Source organism: Macrotis lagotis, chromosome 5 (genome assembly GCF_037893015.1).
Source record: "Macrotis lagotis isolate mMagLag1 chromosome 5, bilby.v1.9.chrom.fasta, whole genome shotgun sequence".
Classification (NCBI taxonomy): Eukaryota; Metazoa; Chordata; class Mammalia; order Peramelemorphia; family Peramelidae; genus Macrotis; species Macrotis lagotis.
This window is the reverse complement of record NC_133662.1, coordinates 215,364,678-215,386,897: the sequence shown is the minus strand read 5'-3', so window position 1 is coordinate 215,386,897 and position 22,220 is coordinate 215,364,678. Positions and strand designations below refer to the sequence as shown.

The following is a 22,220-nucleotide window of genomic DNA, read 5'->3' as shown; positions in this document are numbered from 1 at the left end:
AGCAGATGTTTACTTAGAACTGACTTAATTTTGCAGACAGTACAAGTGTGTAGGCAGTGTGGTCCTGAATTTGACAACACAAAATTGGTAGAGGTATTTTCACTCAAAAACCAGAGGTCTGCTAATCTTGGTGCTAGATACAAGGAAATAGACCAAATGGACATAAAATGGTTAACGTGATGGAAATGTGGGGTTAGGTGTGATATACAAAGCAGGAAGCAACTGGTGGGTTTTGAAATGGTTAAAGTAAAGCCTCCAAGGAGAGAAGGAAAATGCCATGCTGGGGCAGCTAAGTAGAGCAGTGGATAGAGCACCTACACTGGAGTCAGGAGGACCTGTGTTCAAATGTGGCCTCAGATTTATCATTTGACCATGGGCAAATCACTTAATCTTATTACTTTGCAGATATTTTAAAAAAACTTCAAGGCCAAAAGGCTGTGGCTGAATCGGGACATTTGGTGGGTACATATGGGGGAACAAAGCCTAAAAATTGATGGGTGTGTGAAGACACCAACCCAGGCAGGGAGGGCCCTAAGAAATGTTGGACTTAATCTTGTGGTACAGTCCTTGTGCTCTGCTGGTTTTGGCCTGGTGAAGCCAGTGGCCCTAAAATGTTTTAAAATGTCAAATACGTAGGATTCCAAGGAAAACCAGTTATGTTTAAATAATGTGGTTTTCTATTTCCAAGTTCTCAAACCTAGGTTATGAACTCCTACCTTAGAAAATGATGGAAATTTCAGACAGCCGGGCAAGTGAAGCGTCCCTCTCAAGATAATACACAGTGACTACTCATTAACTACTGGTGGTGTGGCTGTGGACAAGTCGTTATAGGGTTCAGTTTTCCCATATAAAATGTAAGGGGATCAAGTGATCTGAGAGCCTGGGGCTCTGCAGGAATCCCCTGGGAATTTGGGTGTGGACTGGATGGACTGGTGCTCTTCTAGTCCTTAACTGGGCTGCTTTTTGTTACTTCTTTACCCTTTCAAAGACCTGTACGATCTGTGTTTTTGTCTTCATTTAACAGAAGGAATTGGGTCGCTGAGTTTCCACTGATATTTTTGGTGAGGTACCAGGGTTAAGAGACTTGCCCAAGGTCACACAACTGGTAGGAGTCTGAGCAGATTTGAATTTGGGTCGTCCTGATTCCGTGCCAGGTGCTCCATCCACTGTGCCACCTGGCGGCCCATCATTCACTGGTCTTAGGTAATATGGAAGCGTCTGAACAACATCCTTTAAAGAGACTCCTAGTTTTGTCAGTGATGTTGAACTGAATTGATATCAGAGGTATCAGAGACTGCTAAAGCCTGGGGATTCAATAAGGAGGCAAAAGATGAGCTTGCCTTCAGGGAGCTTGACTTAGCAGGGGAGACAAATGGATGACAATGAGCTAGCTCCAGGACATCAGAACATAGTGGAAGGCTCCAGAAACCTTGTCAGGGGCCTTAGACCCTGCATTCCCTCCATACTGACAGGAGAGGCCACACTGGCTGCTTCCTGTCCCCTCTTGGCTCCAACACACCTGCACATTACACACTAGAAAGCCAAACAATGACTGTATATATACACATACATATATATTAATAGCCCTACATTTGGTCACTGGAAACAATGGGTTTAGCCCTTTTTCTGGGTCTTCATGAGCTCTTGGGTATGAACAGGAGGGACATACTCTTCACTTCCTTGTAAGTTTTGGGACTTTTATTTACCTCAGTTGACCGTGACCTTGGCTGCAGCCCCAGATCAAGTTGAAATAATTTCTCTTGGCTGCCTGTGAAGTCTCTTGGCACTGAAAGTCTGCACTCACAAATGCTATAGCGAGAGCTACCTTCTCTCCCAGTATAGGGGTGTCATGGAGTGCCCCACTAGCAGCCAGAATTAAAGTCCATCTCAAAAATCAGCCCCCAAGTCTGGCCACTGCCCTCAAATAATTTTTTTGTCTTAAGACAGCCCTTGATTTTCAGCATGGCTGGCAATATTTTTGTCTTGTGTCTTGGAAATCAAATTGAAAAAATGTTAAACTGAAAAGCTTTGGGCAGAAAGTGGCCTTAGGGAAGTGATATTCCAAGTTCAAAGTCAAAAGCCAAGGAATGAACCTGTAGGAAAACAAAGTCTATGTGCAAATAATGCACATTGTAGACAAGATAAATTGACAATCCTAGATCAAATTTCACCTCGGATAATTTTTTTTTTTTTTACAGTTGGGGAAACTGAAGCAAATGACTTGCCCAGAATCACAGTTAACATCTGAGACCAAATTCTAACTTGGGTCTTTCTCACTGAAGACTCAGTGTTCTAAATCCTCTGTTCACCTGCCTATACTTTTTTGGATCCATGTTATTCAAAACTCACATAGGTAAAAGATGGGATAAAGTAACATTATATATTAAGAAGGTATACTCATAAAAGAAGTCCAGAGCCAGAGGGGGCATACAAGAGGTTTATTTAGGTGAAGATCATTAAGTGATTTGTCAGCATGCTACAGAGCCACCTCGACAGAAAAAAAATAGCTAGATGAATTTGGGAACAAATCTATACCTTGAACAAAGGTATATAATTGGGTTTTGGACTTCAATTATCTAGGCATAGCTACCAAAAACCAGTAGCTAATATACTTCAGGCCTGTTGTAATAATTTCATCCTATGAAAGGTGAGAGAATTTCAAAAAAAAATTTTAAGGCAATGTGAATGCAGTGAAGTGGCTTGCCCAAGGTCACACAGCTAGGCAATTAAGTGTCTGAGATCGGATTTGGGCTCAAGTCCTCTTGATCCCCAAAAGGTGAACAAGAAATTAAGGTTGAGAAAATAATGGGAACCCATGAAATTAGAGGATGATGTAGAAATGACCACTTCCTCCTTGAATTTGCAAAAGAGTAAAGGAAAACTGTGTTGTCTGATTTGTACTCTTGATTTGGTGAAAATATAATCATTTTTAGGAAGATTAGTGAGGGTCCCATTGCTTGAAGAGGAGTTGTAAAAATTATTAGAAGAGTGGTATCAGGAAGGCTAAAGCCAGGCAGGAACTTCTATCTATGGTAAATGCTTATGTTATTAAAAAGTGCATAACTAGAAGATCCAGATAGGGCCTAAAACCAAGATTGGAATGGATGAAAAGAGAATAGGATGAATGAAAGGCAATTTTTCCTCTACCAAGGAAAATCTTTAGATGGAGAAACAACAAAATTGGGGAATCTAGAATGAGAACTCAAGTAAAGATATGCTAAATTGGTCCTCAATAGGTTCATTGTTAGACTCGGAGACAGGTATTAGTCTTGAGAGAGAATTTGAAAATGTTATTGCTGATCATTGAGGGTTTATGGATGATGGGAAAGATGCTGAAATGGGCAAATATCTCATTGAGATGGGGTCAAAAAAAGTTATAATAGCCAAGGCAAGTAGTGATATAAATGGCTAAAAAATGGTCAAGATTTAGAGCTGAACAGAAAGTTTGATCTCCAAGTACAGGACGGGTGAACCATAGAGGGAGTGGAAGAGAGGGACTAACTATGAGGAACTTGATGATGTTGAACTGTTTGTATTCCTGCACGGGAAGAAGATATATGAATTTTCTCATTTGTAAAAACTGTTAGAAGAAGCAGATATAGACAGGACATAGGAAGGAGCAGAATATAATGGTATGATGTGGTAAAGGGATGGAGTCAGTGGGTGATGGGGAAAAGTACTGGGAGGAAGGAAAAGGAGATGAAGCTGAGAGATTTCACATAAGAGTCAAGAAAAAACTTTTTCAGTGGAGTGAAGGCGGGGGGAAGGCAAGGGTGAATGAGTGAGCCTTCATTCTCATCGGAAATGGCTTAGGGAGGAAATGACATACACACTTAATAAGGTGAGGAAATCTGTCTTGCCCTGGAGAAGGATTGAGGAGGGAAGGAGGGATAGATGATAGAAGAGAGGGAAGATCAAGGGAGAGGGTACTCAGATTCAACACGCTTTGGGACAGGGCCAGGATGAAAGGAGATAGAGAACAAAATAAATGAGAGTGGGGAGAAATAGAGTGGAGGTAAATACAGCTAGTAATAGTAACTGTGGGAAAAATATTGAAGCAATAAAGAAAGCAACTCACCCCAGAGACAGAGCCATTGGAATCTAAACACAGACTGAAGTACAATTTTTTTTCTCTATTCTTGAGGTTTCCCATCTTCTTGGAGGGGGGAGGGGGTTATGTTTATTCTTATATTTACTCATATAACATTCAATTTATATCAATGTATGGCATGGAAACAATGTAGAGACTGTCAGCCTTCTGTGGGGGAGGGAGGGAAGGGAGGAGGGGGGAAAGGTATAGAATTCAGAGCCTTGCAAAAAATGATGGGTACATATTACTATTGTTTATAATTGGAAAACAAAATGTTAAAATGTAAAAACAAAAGAATGGTCAAGGATATTCCTCAAGGGAAGAAATTCAACCTGTTTATAGCTATATGGAAAATTGTTCCAATCTACTATTAGAAAAATGAAAATTAAAGCAACTCTGATTTTTCCAGTTAACTAAAAAAAATGTTGGATGAACTTTGGGAAAATAGGCATATTGAAGCACTGTAGGTAGAACTGTGAATTGGTCCAGCCTTTCTAGAAAGCAATTTGAAACTAGGCCTGAAGTGGACTGTTTCTATTAGACTAATCTATTAGACCCTACACCCCAAAAGATTAAAAACATATATAAAAAAATTGTAACAGCTTTTTTTTTTGGTGGCAAAACCCCAAAACAACCCTGGAAACTAAGGACCTATCAATTAATGGAATACTATTGCAATATACAAAATGGAGGAAGATGGTTTTACAGAAACCTGGAAAGACTTGTATGAACTAACGCAGAGTGAAGAGAGAATACCTAGGAAAACAATTCATAGTAGGGCAGCAGCAAGGTAAAAATGACCAATTCTGATGTAATGAACAACCAGAGGATTAATGAAGAATGTAACCCATCTAACTCAGAAGAAGAGCTCATGATACAGAATAAGACACTTTTGGACTTGGTCAGTGTGGAAATTTGTTTTGTTTGACTATATTTGTTGTTCCCCTTTCCCACCTAGAGGAGAAGAGAGCTGATGAGATAGAAGAAAAAAAAATTCTTGCTAATTGGAAAAAAATTAAGGTATTTCATGAATAAGGGAAACCAAAATATATTTAATAGCAGGTGTTAGAAGTGTTGTTAAAATGTGTAGGGATGTCTTCAGACTTTCATTGCTCAACAGATATTTTGAAATTTCTTGATCTTTGTGTATAGGAAAAACATGAGGCATGATTGAAATTGGGTCAGGGCAGCTGGGGAAGGGAAGAGGGAAGGAGAAACTAAGGAAGGAATAGGCAAGTCTCAAAAAAGTGTCCTAAATATCAATGAAGAGAACTGAATAGGGCTGAGAAAGTCTGTCTAGGCATCTTTAGTGCTGTGCTTTTATGTTCTATATTTTCCAGGGAGGAGAGGATGAGTAGGAATGAGAGATAAGTGCTGGATATTGGAAGTGACTCCCAGTGAGTCAATGAACAAGCAATTTAACAAAGTTTACCCTGTTCCAAACACTGTTCTAATAATATTAATAGTTAACATTATGTTTTTTAAAAGTTTTGCAAATGTCTTGGTATATCCTTAGAACAAATCTGTGAAAATTAGATGCTCTGATTATTCCCATTTTACAGATAAATACAGGTTAAGTAACTCACCAGGGTCTCATAGCTAATAAGTTTTCTGACTCCAGGACCACTACTCTTATCTGTACCACCTCTCTACTTCAGTCTCTGTAGAAACACACAAAGAAAAAAACACAGTACCTATTCTCAAAGATTTCACATTCAACCAAAGAAAGCAAGCCTGAGTATGGGAAGAATAAGAGACTGAGTGTCAAAGATGGGGGCTGAAGGGACTTTGGGCAAGGCTCTAACTGCCCTACTCTTTCCTTAAAATGAGGGTTTTGACTAGATTCCACTAAGGTCCCTTCTGGTTCTAAAATCTGTGATATGATCTTGGTGGTAGAAGAGGGCAAGGATTTAGTCTTTTTTTTTTTAAGGTTTTTGCAAGGCAAATGGGGTAAAGTGGCTTGCCCAAGGCCACACAGCTAGGTAATTATTAAGTGTCTGAGGCCAGATTTGAACTCAGGGACTCCTGACTCCAGGGCCAGTGCTCTATCCACTGCGCCACCTAGCTGCTCTGGGGCAAGGATTTAGTACCAAAGAGGGGGAAGTTTAGAGACTGGAAGGAGTTCAAAAGCCTGAGAATCTCAGTCCTATGTTGACAGTTCCTTTGCTTTAGAATCTGCAGGTGGGCTATGCTATGTAGGGATGCCAGGAGGCTCTGAGAACACTGTGGCTCTGGGGCAACGTGTTCCTGCAACTAGTGACAGGGGCCCATGAATCACCAGCAACTGGCACAAGACTGAGCTTGGGGTTGGTCTGCCCTTTGAAGGTAAGCAACCAGGGGGTCATAAAAATCGACTCCACACTTTGGCTTCACAGCTCAAGGGTTGACAAAATGGCGAGACTGCTTCTCTGGACTGGTGAGTTTGTCCAGCTCCACATTTCCCAGCCCCCATTTCCCCCCTGTCCTCAGGTCAATGGATAGAGGATCTTTAAGAAGTTTAGACTATGGAATTCCTACTGGTTATTCTGAAAAGTGTCCCCTGTATCTGTTCAAGTGTGTGTGTGTGTGTGTGTGTGTGTGTGTGTGTGTGTGTGTGTGCGCACATTTGTATTTGTGTAGAGGATTCCTACTTGTGGGAGTTTGGCCACATCACACCATCTTCTCAGGACTTTCTTCATCTACAAAAGGGGAATAATGACATTTATACTCCTACCTTCATGGGTATTTATAATTGTTGGGAGACCAAGATGAGATAATGATTGTATAATTGAATTGACTTTGTTTGCAAACCTTAAAATGCCACATAAGTGTCAGTTATTTTTTTGTTATTTTTGTCCATATGTTGTACAGCAGTTTGAAGGGGATATTCTGATTATGTACACTTCTTTGTATTTTGAGTATGGGCACATTCATGCCTACCATATGTATTCATGCATGTATGCATACTCATCTGCATTTCTGTTTGCATATAGATTTAGATATAAGTTTAGAAATAATACCAGATTCATAGCTTTAGAGCTTTAAGGGACTTATTTATATGTATGTATGTATGTATGAATGTATATACACGTATGTTTGAAAGTTCTTGTTATTGGGGCAGTTAGGTGTTACAGTGAATAGACTGCTGACCCTAGAGTCAGGAAGACCTGAGTTCAAATCTAGTCTCAGCTACTTACTAGTTGTGTGACCTTGAGCAAGTCACTTAAACCCTATTTGTCTTAGTTTCTTCATCTGGAGAAGGAAATGGCAAACCACTTTGGTATCTGCCAAGAAAACTCCAAGTAAAGTCACAAAGAGTTGGATATTCCTGAAATGACTGAGCAACAACAATGGATTTGTTAGCTATTATGATAATGATGACAATTGTTATCTAATGATGATGATGTTTGTCCTTCATTCTTGAGGAAGATCATGATATCAGGGAGATGCTGCCATGACCAGCACATAAATTAGATTTGAGTGAGGGTGCTGTGCTAAGTCACCAGTCTCACTTTCTCCCCCGGAGCTATCTGGGTCCAGTGGCCAGGTAAGAATCAGGATGACTGGAGATAGCCCTGCATGTGAGACATTCAGGGTTAAGTCACTTGCCCAGGGTCACACAGCTAGTAACTGTTGAACTCATGTCCTGAGAAAGCTAGGTCTGCAGAGGTGAGGATCATGCATGTGGGAAGTAGCCAGGTTGTTTGCCTCCTTAGCTAACAATAGTGTGTGTGTGTGTGTGTGTGTGTGTGTGTGTGTGTGTGTGTGTGTGTGTGTGTGTGTGTGTGTTTGTGTTTGTCTGTAAAATATTTTCCTGTTTCTCCTGCAGGTTTGATTCTCTTGCTCCAATTCCAACTGGGTAAGGATACAGCACAATCTTTCCCCTTCACCACACTATCCCACCCCACCCTTCAATCCCCCTCACACACTGACAAACTCTCTAAACTTGTAATGTCTTTCTTGGGGAGGGGAGGCATATTTCCTCTCATTTTAATGGAGAAAGAGTATCCCAGCTTGGGGGACCTCAGGGGTTGAGAAAACACAGACCATCAATCCCACTCTTCTCATTCTGGGTACAACTGACTAGACACAAGAAGTCCTGGAAAATCCATGGTGACTGGACCCTTCTCATTAAGTAGAGGGCAGGGTGGGAAATTCAAAGGATTTGGAGTCAGAGTAGTGCGGTTCAAATCCTGACTTTGTCTTTCAAGTCCTACTTGTCTGAACTAAGCCTTTTCAACTCTCTTAGACTTAATGTCCTCAGCTGTAAAGTGAGATTCTGAATTGGTCACCTTCTACCATCTCACCCATGTCTAAAAGGGTCTGAGTCTACCTGGTGACTTGGCTATCTGAGGATGTGTCTTGCCCCCTTTGGAGAGGCCATCCCTTAGTTCCTCCCCCAGTGATGCCTCCTTTCCCTTGCAGGTACAGCCTTCAAACTGGTGTGCTACTTCACTAGCTGGGCTCAGTACCGCCCACAACCTGCCTCTATCTTCCCCGAGGACCTGGACCCTTTTCTCTGCACCCACCTGGTATATGCCTTTGCATCAATGCAGCACAACAAGATTATCCCCAGAGAAAGAAATGATGAAGAGGAAATCTACCCACAGCTTAGAATGCTCAAGGAAAGGTCAGACATCCTTCTGTGTGAGGCAGCCATAACCCCTATATTCTTCCCTTTCCTTGGAATTTATTTATTTATATTTATTGTATTTATAAATACAACTAGAAAGAGGGTCAAAGATAGCTTAATATCAGAAAAGCAAATGTTTTGGAATTTGCTTGTTTTTTTAATTCTTTTCAGAAGGGAGTCAGGAGAACTGGGTTTAAGTCTTTGTTTTATCGCTGTGATGGCAGATAATTAAGAATGGGATGTAATTCTCTCTATCTTCTTTTCCCCTAAAACAGAAATAATGAGCTACAAATACTGCTGGCCATTGGGGGTTGGAACTTTGGCACAACCAGGTAGGGATGTTAAGTCATTGCCTCTTTGGGTTGAGGAAGGATGGAGATGGGTGAATAGGGTGACTAGAATCAAATTAGAACCTGAGAGCTGGTGGAGCAGCTGCTGTGTACATGAGAAGCTATGCCAGTGAGGACTTGGCTGTAATCTAGGTCCACTGAGGCTGGGACTCAAGTTGGTCCTACAATTAGGAAAATTACATGACTCAGTGGCCTTATTTATTCAAAGGGGTCTCTTCCCACTGGCTTTTTGTGGTGCCCCTTGTGGATAGAAATCCTTATTATTGTTGTAATTGTTATGATTAATAGTAATACTAGTAAAAGTCAGTAAGAAGCAGTGGGGCTAGTGGATGGACAACCACTTTTGGAGCCAACAGGCTCAGATTGAAATTTCTTCTCACATCCATAACAGCTATGTGATGATGATGATGAGCAAGATGCTTAACCTCTTAGTTCCCTAAGTGATTCTCTAAGACTTATAAGAAAATATCTTGACCTATATTGCCTTCATTTGGAAGCCCCCTGGTCCATTCCATATCCCCTAAGAGAGCCAATAGACTGCCACTAACCCAGTTCAAGCTCTCCACATTTCACACCTGTATTTTTGACAATAATCTATCGGTCAATCCCCCATCTCAACTACCTCCTTGCTCCAATCCATCCTTCACTCAGTTTTCAAGATGGATCTTCCTAAAGTGAGGGGCTATCCATGTCACCTCTTTCAATGCTCTACTGTTTCTCTATCACCTCCAGGATCAAATATAAAGCCCTTCATAGCCTGATTCCCCTTCCTTTTGAATCTTCCACACAGCTTCTCCCCCCACCCCCACTTTTCACTATGTACTCTCTAATCCACTCACGTTGACCTCCTGGCTGATTCTTGCACAAAAACTCTATTTCCAGACTCAAGAGTATTTTCACTGACTGTGCCCCATTTCTGGATTTCTCTCCCTTGTTTCTACCCACCTGGCTTCCCTGGTTTCCTTTCAGGTCCTGCTAAAATCCCACCTTACCAGGTTCCTTAATGCCAGTGTCTTCCCTCTATGAATTGTCCCCAATTATTTATCGTGTGTGTGTGTGTGTGTGTGTGTATGTGTAAAATCTATAGCTATATATCTTATTTATATATAGTTGTTTGTATGTTATCTTCTTCACTAGACTGTAAGGTTCTTGAGATCAGAGATTGCTTTTTGCCTTTATTTGTACATTAATTCTTGGTGACATGACTAGAGTGGTAGATTTGGAGTCAGGAGACTTAGCTTTGAGTCTGAGCTCTGACTAGCTGTGACACCTTGGGTAATCCACTGAACCTATTTGAACCTCAGTTTCCCTACCTGTAAAATGAAGATTATAATACTCTCTACTATCATGAGCAGAGGGTTCTATAAACCTCCGAAGGCCATGTGAATATGAAATGTCATTGTTTTCTGGTTGGGAGGCAGTCTAGTATAGTGCAGAGAGTCCTGATTCTGGAGCCAGAGGACCGAGTTCAAATCCTACCTGGGTCTCAGTTTCCTCATCTGTAATAAGAAGAGATTGGAGTAGATAGCCTCTGAGTTTTGCTCTAGAGTCATAATTTTTTTTGATCCATCCTTCCTGGGATGGGGACCCAGGATTTTAAAAATATCTTCCCACTGGCATTGGGGCTGGGGCCCAGAAATTCTCAGGAAAACAAAAAGAAAACCACTGTTTGTTTTTTTAAGTTTCTAGCCTTGCCTTCTTGAACCTTTGCCCAATCCAGTAGGCACCATCAGTTTAGTACTTCTCTGAAGTTCAGCCCAGCATTCCCTGTGGGATGGTGCCTTCCTGATTCCTATGTCTTCACAGATTCACCACGATGCTCTCCTCATTCAAGACCCGAGAAACCTTCATTTACTCTGTAATAGCCTTCCTCCGGAAACATGGCTTTGATGGTCTTGACCTTTTCTTCCAGTACCCCACATTTAGGAGCAGTCCCTTACAGGATCGTGATCGATTCACCTTCTTGATTCAAGTAAAGTCACTCTGTTGGGGCTAGAAGGGAGGGGAGACTACTGAGCCAGTTCCCTCCTTCCCATTATAGGGGAGACAGGAATGGTAGTTTTTCTGGCAACAAATAAAATACTATAAATACTTAAGATACTTGAAAGAAGTGGGGTGGGACCTGTTGGGCAGGAGTCGTCCCTGTTCTGTTTTTGTTTCCTCTCTCTCCCCTTCACTAATACTTTCTCTTTTCCTTGTCTGCCTCCCTTTGCCTTTTTCTCTGATACTTTCTCCCTCTTGCCTCTCTTTTCTTTACTACTTCTCTGTTTGCCTCTCTCTCTCTCTCTCTCTCTCTCTCTCTCTCTCTCTCTCTCTCTCTTCTGTCTTTTTCTGTCTCTGTCTCTGTTTTTCTTTTCCTCTCCCTCTTTCCCTCTTTTCTTCCTCTCTCCCTCTTTTTCTCTCTCTCTTTCCCCTCTTCCTCCTTCTCTCCCTACCTCCCTCTGTCTTTTTCTCCATCTCTCTGCTCTCTCTTCCTTCCTCCTTCCCTCTCTGTCTCTGTATCTCTCCTTCCCTCTCTTTTTCTCTTTTTTCTCCTTCCCTCTTTTTCTTTCCCTTCCTTCTCTCTCTCTCTCTCTCTCTCTCTCTCTCTCTCTCTCTCTCTCTCTCTCTCTTTCTCTCCTTTTCTTCTCCCTTGTCTCCTCTTTATTGTTTTCTCTGCCTTGCTTCTCTCCATCTTGCCCTTCTCTCTAGCTCCCTTCTCTTTACTTTCCTCCCTCCACTTGCCTCTCTGTTACTCTCTCTAGGAACTCCTGTTTGCCTTCCGTAATGAGGCCCAGACCACTGATCGAAGCAGACTGTTGATCACTGCAGCTGTGTCTGGTGACCCCAACATCATCAATAAAGCCTATGATGTGCCAACCATTTCAAGGTGAGTAAACAGTGGCCCTAGTTGGAATCAGGGTATTGGAGTGGCTGGGGAGGATTGTTGAACCCGGTCAGGCAGTGAAGTTTCTAGCCTGCCCCTAGTATGAATATGTATAGAGTTGAGGAGGAAGGGAGATTTATCATCCACATAGGCAAAGCTTTCCCAGCACAGTGAGAAGACACAGAGTTCATCTTGAAATTCACCATAGTCACCACCATAATCCAAATGGTATAGACTTGGTTTCTACCTTCTGACAACACACACAATCCAAGATGTATACTGTGGCACAAAAGAATGTTGGACTAAAAATGTAAAATTAAGATAAATCACTGGGTGCTTAGATTGGTTACTCAACAAAAGGAATGTATTTCGAGGTGCAGAGTAATGGGAGAGATATGGGAGCTCCATAGGCAGGCAGCCATCAGTCTAGGAGGACTTCATATAGAAAGATGAGGAGAAAAAGAATGTGAGATACATCAGTCCACAGGATGGATTGGGAGAAAGCAGCAAAGGAGCAACTTTGGGATAAAATTTCTACTTTTTTTGGAATGAGAACCACTGTCTGAATCTTCATGTTCTTATATAACTTTCCTTTCCAGGTTTCTAGACTATATCAGTGTCTTGACTTATGACTTCCATGGCAGTTGGGAAGTGGTTACTGGGCACAACAGCCCCCTGTATGGAATGGATTGGGAAAGGAATCAAAAATACCAGTTAAATTGTGTAAGAAGGTGGACATGGGCTGGTTCCCACTTCTATGAAGAGGGAAGGTGGGGAGCCTACTAACAAAAAAGTGGGTGGGAATCTCTTCTCATCTCTGCAGGCCTTTGCCATGAATCTATGGAAAATGAAGGGAGCTCCTCTTGAGAAGCTTATCATGGGATTACCTGCCTATGGACGAACCTTTGTCATCCTGAACTCCACAGGAGTAGGGGTTCCTGCTTTTGGACCAGCATTCCCTGGGAATTTCACCCAGGAATCTGGGATGTGGGCTTATTATGAGGTGATTGGGATAAACATTCCCTGGGGGAGTGGGGTGTGCATGGTCTCTGGGAGAGCAGTTGAGGTGATGCAGGTCTGAGACTTGGGAATGTTGGGGATAATCCCAATGTGTGAGTGTTGGGGGTAGGAATGGAGATGATGCATTCTGCCCTATGATCAGTGGGATGAGGGGAGGAAATAGAAATCGGTCCTTCTAAATCCATCCTTTTTTTTCTCACAGTGTGTAAAGATGATCAGAAATGATAGGTTTTGTAAATCTTAAAGTGCTATATAAACGGAAGCTATGATTTTCACTACTGGCTTACTTCCTAGTTAACCTCTGCCTCTTGGAAGAATGAGCAGATCTACAGTTCATCCCTCTTCCTCCTCCCCTCCACTCCAACACACATCCTTATTCACCCTTTGAAGAGTTTCCCTTCTCTCCACTAAACTCATGCCATATATATCTGGTTAGTCTTCACTTCTTGGGGAAGGCACCCCATAGATATTCCCTCTCTCTGTTCCCATCACCTCTGCCCATATCTTTCATTCACAAACTCTTTTCTTATCTATGTTTTGCGGATAGATCTGTCCCTTCCTCAAGGACGCCATACAAGTATGGATGGAGTCACAAAAAGTTCCCTATGCCTACAAGAATAACAGTTGGGTTGGCTATGATGATATCCATAGCTTTGCTTACAAAGTAAGGACTTGACTTTTCCTTCTTCTCAAAGTTTCATCTTGTTGATGCATAACTGGGTCCAATGTGGTCCATATTCCCAGTTCCATTTAAAATTCAATTCTAAGAGTGGGGTATGTGTGTGTGTGTGTGTGTGTGTGTGTGTGTGTGAGAGAGAGAGAGAGAGAGAGAGAGAGAGAGAGAGAGAGAGACAGACAGACAGACAGACAGACAGACAGAGGAAGTATGTGTGAGTTTTAGTGTTATAGTTTTTTGGGAAGTTAGCAATTGTTTTAATCATAATACTGATGTCTGACCTTCCCTCCCCTCAAACCAAGTCTCAGTCCTTTGAGTTAAGGTGTTACTCCTGGGCAAAAGGTGTTGTAAATACTGTGGCATAGCATATAAAACTATTATTCATCATGCACACCTTAGCATAAATCAATAGATCTGATTTTTTCCACATTAGATAGATGGGAGAACAGGTTGGACAGGAGTGGGGAAGATAGAAAGAGGGTAGTACACAGGCCACCAGCCAGCTGTGGAGGACTCTAGCTACCTGATGGGAAGTGAAGGAGGAAGGGAGAACCTAATGCTTAAAGCCAGGAGGCTGTGAAAGATAGGCTTGTCAGAATTCATGCTTTCACACATGCCTGCCTTTAGGCTTAGAGTGCTCTAAGAAAAAGGATTGTCATCTTCCTCTATCTTCAAGGAAAACATTTGCACCATGGCCATCCACCCAGTGTTCTCAGAACAATGGAAGAGTCTTTGTTCAGTGATGTGTTGAAGGCACCTATGTTGTAGCCTGGTCAGCTTGAAATTCAGAGGCTCAACCTATCTCAGCCCAACTGCATCAACATCTTTCTCTGTAATAAAGGAAAGTTAATTGTGGTGTTTGTGGCTAAGCAGGCAGAGGGTGAGGAGCAACATCTAAGAGGAAGGCATGTAAATGGAATGTTCAAATACTCCACTTTGTCTGGAGCAGAGGTCTGGTATAGGGGAGTAGATCTGAAATGAAGGTTGGGGCTATTTTATGGAAGGTTTAAATGGTGAACTTCAGCTTGTCAGCTTTATCCTTGCAGAGGGGAAGTCATTACAGGTTTTTGAACATCTGCTCTCCTACTTATCTAATCCACGGAGAGGATTGGATCTGCTAATTTGTGCTAAGGGGTCTAAATACTATGTTTAAAACAAGTACTTAACTCAAATATGCTTTCCTCTCCCCCTTAAGGCCTATGATAGTCCCTCATCATGCTGTATAGATTCCATATTATCGAAAGCTATACCCAGCAGAGTTTGAACTGAGAATCCAAGGACACATGTACCCTAGGTCAATGGCTTGCCATAATGACGCATTGGAATGAATATTGTAAAGGCCAAAGTAATCTTCCAAAAGAATCTTTTTTTAAAAAAATTTAAGGCAATGGGGTTAAGTGACTTGCCCAAGGACACACAGCTAGGCAATGATTAAGTGTCTGAGGCTGGATTTGAACTCAGGTTTTCCTGACTCCAGGGCTGATGCTCTATCCACTGTACCACCTAGCTGCCCCCCAAAAGAATCTTGTTGCACAACTTTCCTCCTTGCTGCTAACAATAATTACAGGTAGTATTTAGAAAGAATTTTTAAGGTTTGCGAAATACTTTATACATCTTATCTCATTTAACCCTCACAACCACTCTAGGTGCTGTTATTCTCATTTTACAGATAAGAAAATGGAAACTGAGAGAGATTATATGATTTGTCCAGTATCTCACAATTAGAATGTATCTGAATCAAGATCGGAACTCAGGTCTTCTTTATTCTAGGTTCAACAATCTAGTCCCTGTGCCATCTAGCTTTTTCCTGACTGCTTTTAGAATTAAATCTAAACTTTTAAACTTTGGGAGTTTCTAGGAAGCTGGCAAGGCTGTCTGAGGACCACCAGCCTAAGTAATTTTATAGTGGTCTTTTATTGGCTGATTGGGCCTTAGACAATGAATGTTTCTTGGTCACCCATGAAACCAAGAAAAATACAAACTAGTCCTCAGTCCAATGAGTCATCTCCTCCTCCTCCTCTTCCTCCTCCTCCTCCTTCTTTCTTCCTCCTAAGAATTATGTAGGAATTTATCTTTAGGTACTATACATAAGAGACCTTTGATTAATGACAAGATCTCACTACTTTGTTCTGTTTACATATATATATTTTTATAAATATATATTTATCATATATATTTATAAATATATTTCTATATATAAAATATTTATATATTTATAAAAAAGCTCATTTGGTACAGCAAAACACAGCTGTCGAGGTCCCTGTTCAACTAGAAATTCCTCATGCCTATTTTAAGATCAAAAGAGTCATAAATTAATGTACCTACAGAACTAGAATTCAATTCAATGACCCTGTTGTTATTAATGCTGTGAAGTGAGATGTCTGCCAAAAGTGTTTGCCACTATCGTCAACCAATCACTCAGCAAGAATGTATTAAATACCTTCCAGGTGCAAAACGCCTACTAGGTTCCAGGGATACAAATACAAAGAATGACATAGTACCCATGGAGGATGTTTCTATAGGCTGAAATAAAGGAAGGTTTTCTCTAACTGGTGATATGTGTTATACTCCAGATGTTTCCATCTGTTGACAATATTGTTTTGATTGCCTCAGGTCTCAAAAAATTGTGGAGTGTTTTCATCAAGATTCATAAATGTTCCAATGAAATCAGTTTAGTTATTTGTTCAGGATAAACTAGAGAAAAATGTCTTGGACTGTGACATGGAGTTGGCTGATCTTTTCATCAGTTCATCTACTGGAATTTATCTCTGGGATGAGATATGTAGGTGGGCAGTGACCTGGATCAGGAATAAACTATGGAGAAAAGAACAGGCTAGGGTGAATTTGGAGATTGGCCCTGTGCAACAACCAGTTTTTGCCTGTTGCAAAGGCCCATCTATTTTTGAGGGAGGAAGTAAATTAGATTTACAAGCTGGTTAGCACAAAGAATATTGTTACTATTATAAGAAAGGAGGTGGAGATGTGGAACTTGGTTTCCGATACATTGAGTTTAAGGTGAAATATTTGGATGGAGACAGTGAGGAGGCAATTGAAACCCCCTAAGATATTGAGGAGGATTGAAACCCTTAAGAAAGTTGAGCACTGATGATAATTTAGGAGGTGCCCCTGCAGGTCATGGCTGAAGCTATGAAGAGAGGGAGAAAGCATAGAGTGAGGAGAGCAAAGGGTTTTGGAGTATGACTGCTTTTCATACACAAAGGTTTCTTAGCATTAGCAGGGATCTTGGTGATTTCAGGACCACAGAATCCTAGAACGAGAGTTGGACTGGACCTCAGGGAGCATCTAATTCATCTAGTTTATCCCATTGTACAGAGCAGGAAATGGGTACCCATAAAACTTAAGTGATAGCACGACTCCACTCAAGAGAGCACAGATAGGGATGAACCCAGTTTGACTCCACATCCAGTGGGTTTTCCCCCACCATGTCATACTGCACCAAAAAACCTTACCAACCAGGGGAGTGAAGCCCAGAGAGTTAATTTGCCCAAATCATATTACTAATTAATGCTAAGATCCGGAATAGACTTCAATCGGGTCTTCTGATTCTAGTATTTTATCTTGTCTTGGACCCATTACTTCATTGCTGTAAGAAGTTCCCAGTGAGGTATATGCTCTCTATTAAAATATGAAGTACCCTCCCATTTTAGAGAGTTATGTAATCTATTCAGGACCACCCACCAATATGTGGGTCACCTGGATTTGAAGATAGAACTTGAACCCAAGTCTTCCTGCCTTAGCTATCTGTTATGCCATGCTGACTTTCACTTTAGAATTTAAGAAAAATATTTGGAGTCAGTGAAGGTCACAGGGGAGAGAAAGCTGTGTGTGTGTGTGTGTGTGTGTGTGTGTGTGTGTGTGTGTGTATGTATATGCATTTAGAATACTTTATAAAGTTATCCTCAGAAGATGGAAGCAAGAAAAGATACTTTAATATATTCTTACCCCATAAAAGTGGAAGAAGAAAGGTTTTCATAAGTACTGAAATTGCCTTCAAGGTCATGGTCACTCTTCCTCCTTGTAACAAGGGGAAAATTGGGCTCACTGGCTACTTTCTTAGTATTCTCATGTGTGGGCTATCTTCCCAGTAGCCTGGGGGTTCCCAAAGGTCAAAAGTTGCATTTCCTTTTTTCCTTCTCCCTCCCATAGCACCCCAACTGGATGGTATTCAGAACAGTAAGCTGGCTAATAAGTATTTATTTTCACAGGCATTTTTTATAAAAAAGAGTAATTTTGGGGGAGCCATGGTGTGGTCCCTGGATTTGGATGACTTCAGAGGCTCTTTTTGTGGGCTGGACCCTTTCCCCCTTGTGAACACATTATATCATATTCTGGATGTCAGAGGTAAGTAAAATGTCATCTGGAAGCAAAGGAACCTGGGCCCATGTGTACCCTTACTGTTCAGGCCCTAGAGCACCACAAACCCAGGTCTATTGACCTGAGTCTTGTAGCATACATGCAGAAGGTCTTGTGTTTCCTCTGATGTTTTTGACTTGGGGGAAAGAGAGGGACTAAGAGTTAGAAGGTGGTGATGAATCTGGAAAGAAGCTTAGAGCTCATTTTAGTTCCATCATCTCATTTTAGAGATGAGGACACCAAGGCCCAGAAGGGTCAAGTACTTGCCTAAGTTCAGACACTCAGCCAGAGGGTCTGGGGCTAGAATCTAGGCTTTTTGACTCTCAGACTGTGGCTTTTTCCACTCTGACTGGAGACCCCTTTTGTCCAGTGCCCTCCCTGCCCAACATGGGGGACTCAGGAGGTGTCTATTCGGGGCTCAATGATTTCTCCTTCAGAATGCTTTGAGCAAGGACCCAATTCACTCATGAAGACAAAAAGATCCTTGTTGAGAGAATGGTCAGAATGGCCATAGTTATGGATTAAGCCCAAAGGATGGAACAACTGGGAGTTTTTTAAACTAGGATAATGCCTTCTGAGTCATTCATAGCTCAGTTTAGAGGTGTTTTTAATGGACCTGGAGTGAGAGGATAAGTACTGGGGAATGGGAAAATTCTTAAATAGGCTTGGTGAGAGCTTTGGGAAGGAGGATGCTCAGAAACAGGATTTCAAACAACTATGTATTTAAAAAAATTTAAAAATTGTCTTTATTTTTATTTTTTTGACCAACACTTTTTGCTTTTTTTTCCCCTAGATTCCAACTTAAGCTTTCCATCTTCAAAGAAGTTCCAGATTCCTCTTGACGTTTCCACTTTGGCCCCTGAAGGGAATATTTCTCCTGTGCCAGAAATGCTATCACTTCTTAATATCACCTCCCACACTTTGGAGAAGAGCCTAAATCCTACCTATGAACCCAATATTCAGAATTCATTCAAGCCAGACTTTATTACCCAGTTACTGAAGAACTCCTCAGCTCCTGAAAATACCACCATTCCAACTATTGGTAGCCTCCCTCCGCAGACCACCAACACCTTGAAGACAACTTCCCTGGCTCCTGATAACCCCACCCCTCTCCTTGCTGATGAGAGTAGCTCCCCTGTTGGCTACACTGTCTCTTCTCACAGTTTTACCACTTCCACACCGTTACCTGAAACTGCAAGCCAGACTACTTCTCCATAAATGAAGAAGAGGAAAAGATAAGGGAAAAAACCTTGGACCTGCCTGGAGCTGCCTCTTTGACAAGTCTTACTTATTAGAGCAGAGGACACAGTCATGAAGCACAGGAGCTATCCTTTTTTTAAACCAATAAAGCATATGTTGCAAGAATCCTTTCTCTGTCTCTATTATCTACCATAATAATAGCAACCTTTATATAGTGCTGTGGTGTGAGAAATTTTACAAAAGGTAAACAGAGGCAATTCTTTAAGTAAGCTAGCATTTATTAACAGGGACATGCAGCCTAATGGATCAGTGGGTTACTTATATTTATGCTAAAGATCCTGAACCAAAAGACAGTTATTTTTTTATAGATTTTGGGGAGTTTAAGAATAAAGAATAGAACCGGCGGGCATATGACATCGTGAAATTGGAAACAAGATGATTAGTTACAAAGCTGAGGCAGAGGGAACTACATGATTGGTTGGAAGTTTCATAATGGGGTCTAGCAACGAGCCCCCTTTTTCTCTCATGAAACTAAGAAGTGCGTCTCATTTGAGTGTAGCTGCAAGTATTAGAGATAATAGACTAGACCCTTCTGAAGACAAATCAACCTTCTTTGAAGGATAGCTTGGTGGTGTAAAGATGTTTGACCTGACCTTGTGTTCACTTGCATTCCTTGGGGCAAATCTAGGCCAGTAATGAGAGAGCTAGATTTTTAAATGTAATCCAATCCAGGCCAGCGAAATCCATGAACTAAGTTCAGAGACCAAGAGCCATGATTTAAGCAATTACAGGGCAAAAACATCTATAGGACAAAATTAATTACTTGTGAATAGAATCAATAAGAAAATGATACATATCCTAATCTTCTCAATTGCCCCTTTTGATCATACATACACACATAAAATAGATCACTTATCTATAGCTAATCCTATTAACATTATCATCATCAACAGTAGAGTCCACTAACAGAAATCTCTTCAGTGGAAGTTCAAAAAAGACTTTAACATAGTAACTAATGCAAAGTTGAAACAAGGCTAATAACATAAACCATATTAAGAAACAAGGCCCCTAAAAAAGGGGGGGGGCGGCTAGGTGGCGCAGTGGATAAAGCACCGGGCCTGGAGTCAGGAGTACCTGGGTTCAAATCCAGTCTCAGACATTTTAATAATTACCTAGCTGTGTGGTCTTGGGCAAGCCACTTAACCCTGTTTGCCTTGCAAAAAAAAAAACCCTAAAAAAAAAAAAGAAAAGAAACAAGGCTAATAACATATAAAGAATACCTAAAACCATGGACTGAATTCAGAGAGATTAACATGTTTTAAGTTAACTAAATAAAACAACTTAGCAAAAATAGGTACAATGAAGCAAAAACCAAAGGATACAATAATGAATTAACATCAGGTCTCCTTGCATCCCAGGAACTAACTCCAAATGTCCATTTTATCAGCAAATTTCAACTTGGAGTACAGATGTCCCACATAGTTGTCTGTTCTCTGCTAACATCTTTTCTTGGGTATTCTGAAAGAAATCTCATTCTTGGAGCAGCTCTGAAGGGGCTCCTCTTCAGTAGAATTGTTTTTCTAGTTCTGTATCACTTGTAGATTCTTAGAAGTTATAGTCTTTTAAAAAAAAAATCTCAATGCACTTTAATACAACTTCTTAAATTCTACTTCTTCAGTACTTAATTCATGTGGTGAAAAGAAACTGAAACCTTGTGGTTCTGATTTGGTTAACAATATAGCTACGGGAAGAATATTAAATTAGGAACCTTTAGTATACTTAAAATTTCAGAGAATTTCAATTCTTAAAAATCCCTTGCAGTTTCTTTTTTCTAAAGCCTATACCTGAAATATACCATACCAGTAACAAGCTAAAGAAAGAATCTCTTTTAAAAAATCTATGAGAATTTGGGGCAGCTAGGTGGTGCTGTGGATAGAGCATGGGCCCTGGAGTCAGGCATACCTGAGTTCAAATCTGTCCTCAGACACTTAATAATGACCTAGCTGTGTGGCCTTGCTCAGGCCACATAACCCCATTTACCTTGCAAAAATCCTAAAAAAAAACCAAAAAAAAACTATGAGAATTTGACTTGAAAATTAGTTCTTTTGGTTATAGAGTTAATATTAACTAAAGTAGGCATATAACTTCCCATGATGCAAGTTAGCAATTTATTAAATTTATATATTTAAAAAATTCCAATACCAACTAAGAATATCAACTAAGCTAAATATTTTAAAATGCCATAGAAGGATTCTTAAAACCTTTAAAATTGCATATATATATATATATATATATATATATATATATATATATATGGGGTAGTTAAGTGGAATAGTAGACAGAGCACCAGCCCTGGAGTCAGGAAGACCTGTATTCAAATCTGACCTCAGACTCTCAATAATTCCAGGCAAGAACAATCTAAGCAGCCAAGGGTTTGACAGAATACCATAGCCAGGGTCAGAATTTACCAAGTTGGGAGAATTGTATGGAAAATTGAGTCAAGTGGTCTATACCTTAACCTTCCTAAAGAAATTTGCATATATGATCATGTAATCTTGAGGCTTTCTCAAAATTTTTATTCAATTCTTTGACTATTTTTTTTCAGAACTCCAAATTTTTACTTTTTTAGAATTCAGTTAATTCCAATTCAGTTATTTCCCAATTTAATTTCAATTCTCCATTTAGGATGAGTAGTGTCTACTAAGGATTTAATCATTACATAAAAAACATAAGTATATAATCTTTGTTATGCAAATGAAGTTACTCAAAAGTTGTTAATTTTGCTCAAGTGGTTACAAAAGACACATACAAATATAGTAAGTGTTTAAAATTGCATACAAAGAACACGTTTATCAAATGAATTGTCTTACAGTAAAGCATGTCTGCCCTTGGGACATAATCTATACATGGAATGTTTCTGATTTCAACCAGAACTAATTAATGGATATTTTGGTTTGTTTCACTATTTAATTATTCTCGTATGATTTTGAGATATCACAAGGACCATATCTTGCCTATGTGTATATAATTAT

The 22,220-nt window shown here is 40.5% G+C and overlaps 1 protein-coding gene across 1 annotated transcript; it reads left to right on the top strand.

Moving 5' to 3' along the window:
• The first annotated feature begins 6,481 nt into the window (after positions 1–6,481).
• LOC141489473 (chitinase-3-like protein 1) lies at positions 6,482–19,333 on the top strand. Its single transcript, XM_074190075.1, has 10 exons — positions 6,482–6,506; positions 8,495–8,699; positions 8,978–9,034; positions 10,859–11,024; positions 11,797–11,921; positions 12,518–12,641; positions 12,742–12,921; positions 13,486–13,602; positions 17,841–17,976; positions 18,782–19,333. The coding sequence occupies exons 1-10, from the start codon at positions 6,482–6,484 to the stop codon at positions 19,204–19,206; spliced, it is 1,560 nt and encodes a 519-aa protein (XP_074046176.1). The 3' UTR covers positions 19,207–19,333.
• The last annotated feature ends 2,887 nt before the right edge of the window (positions 19,334–22,220 follow it).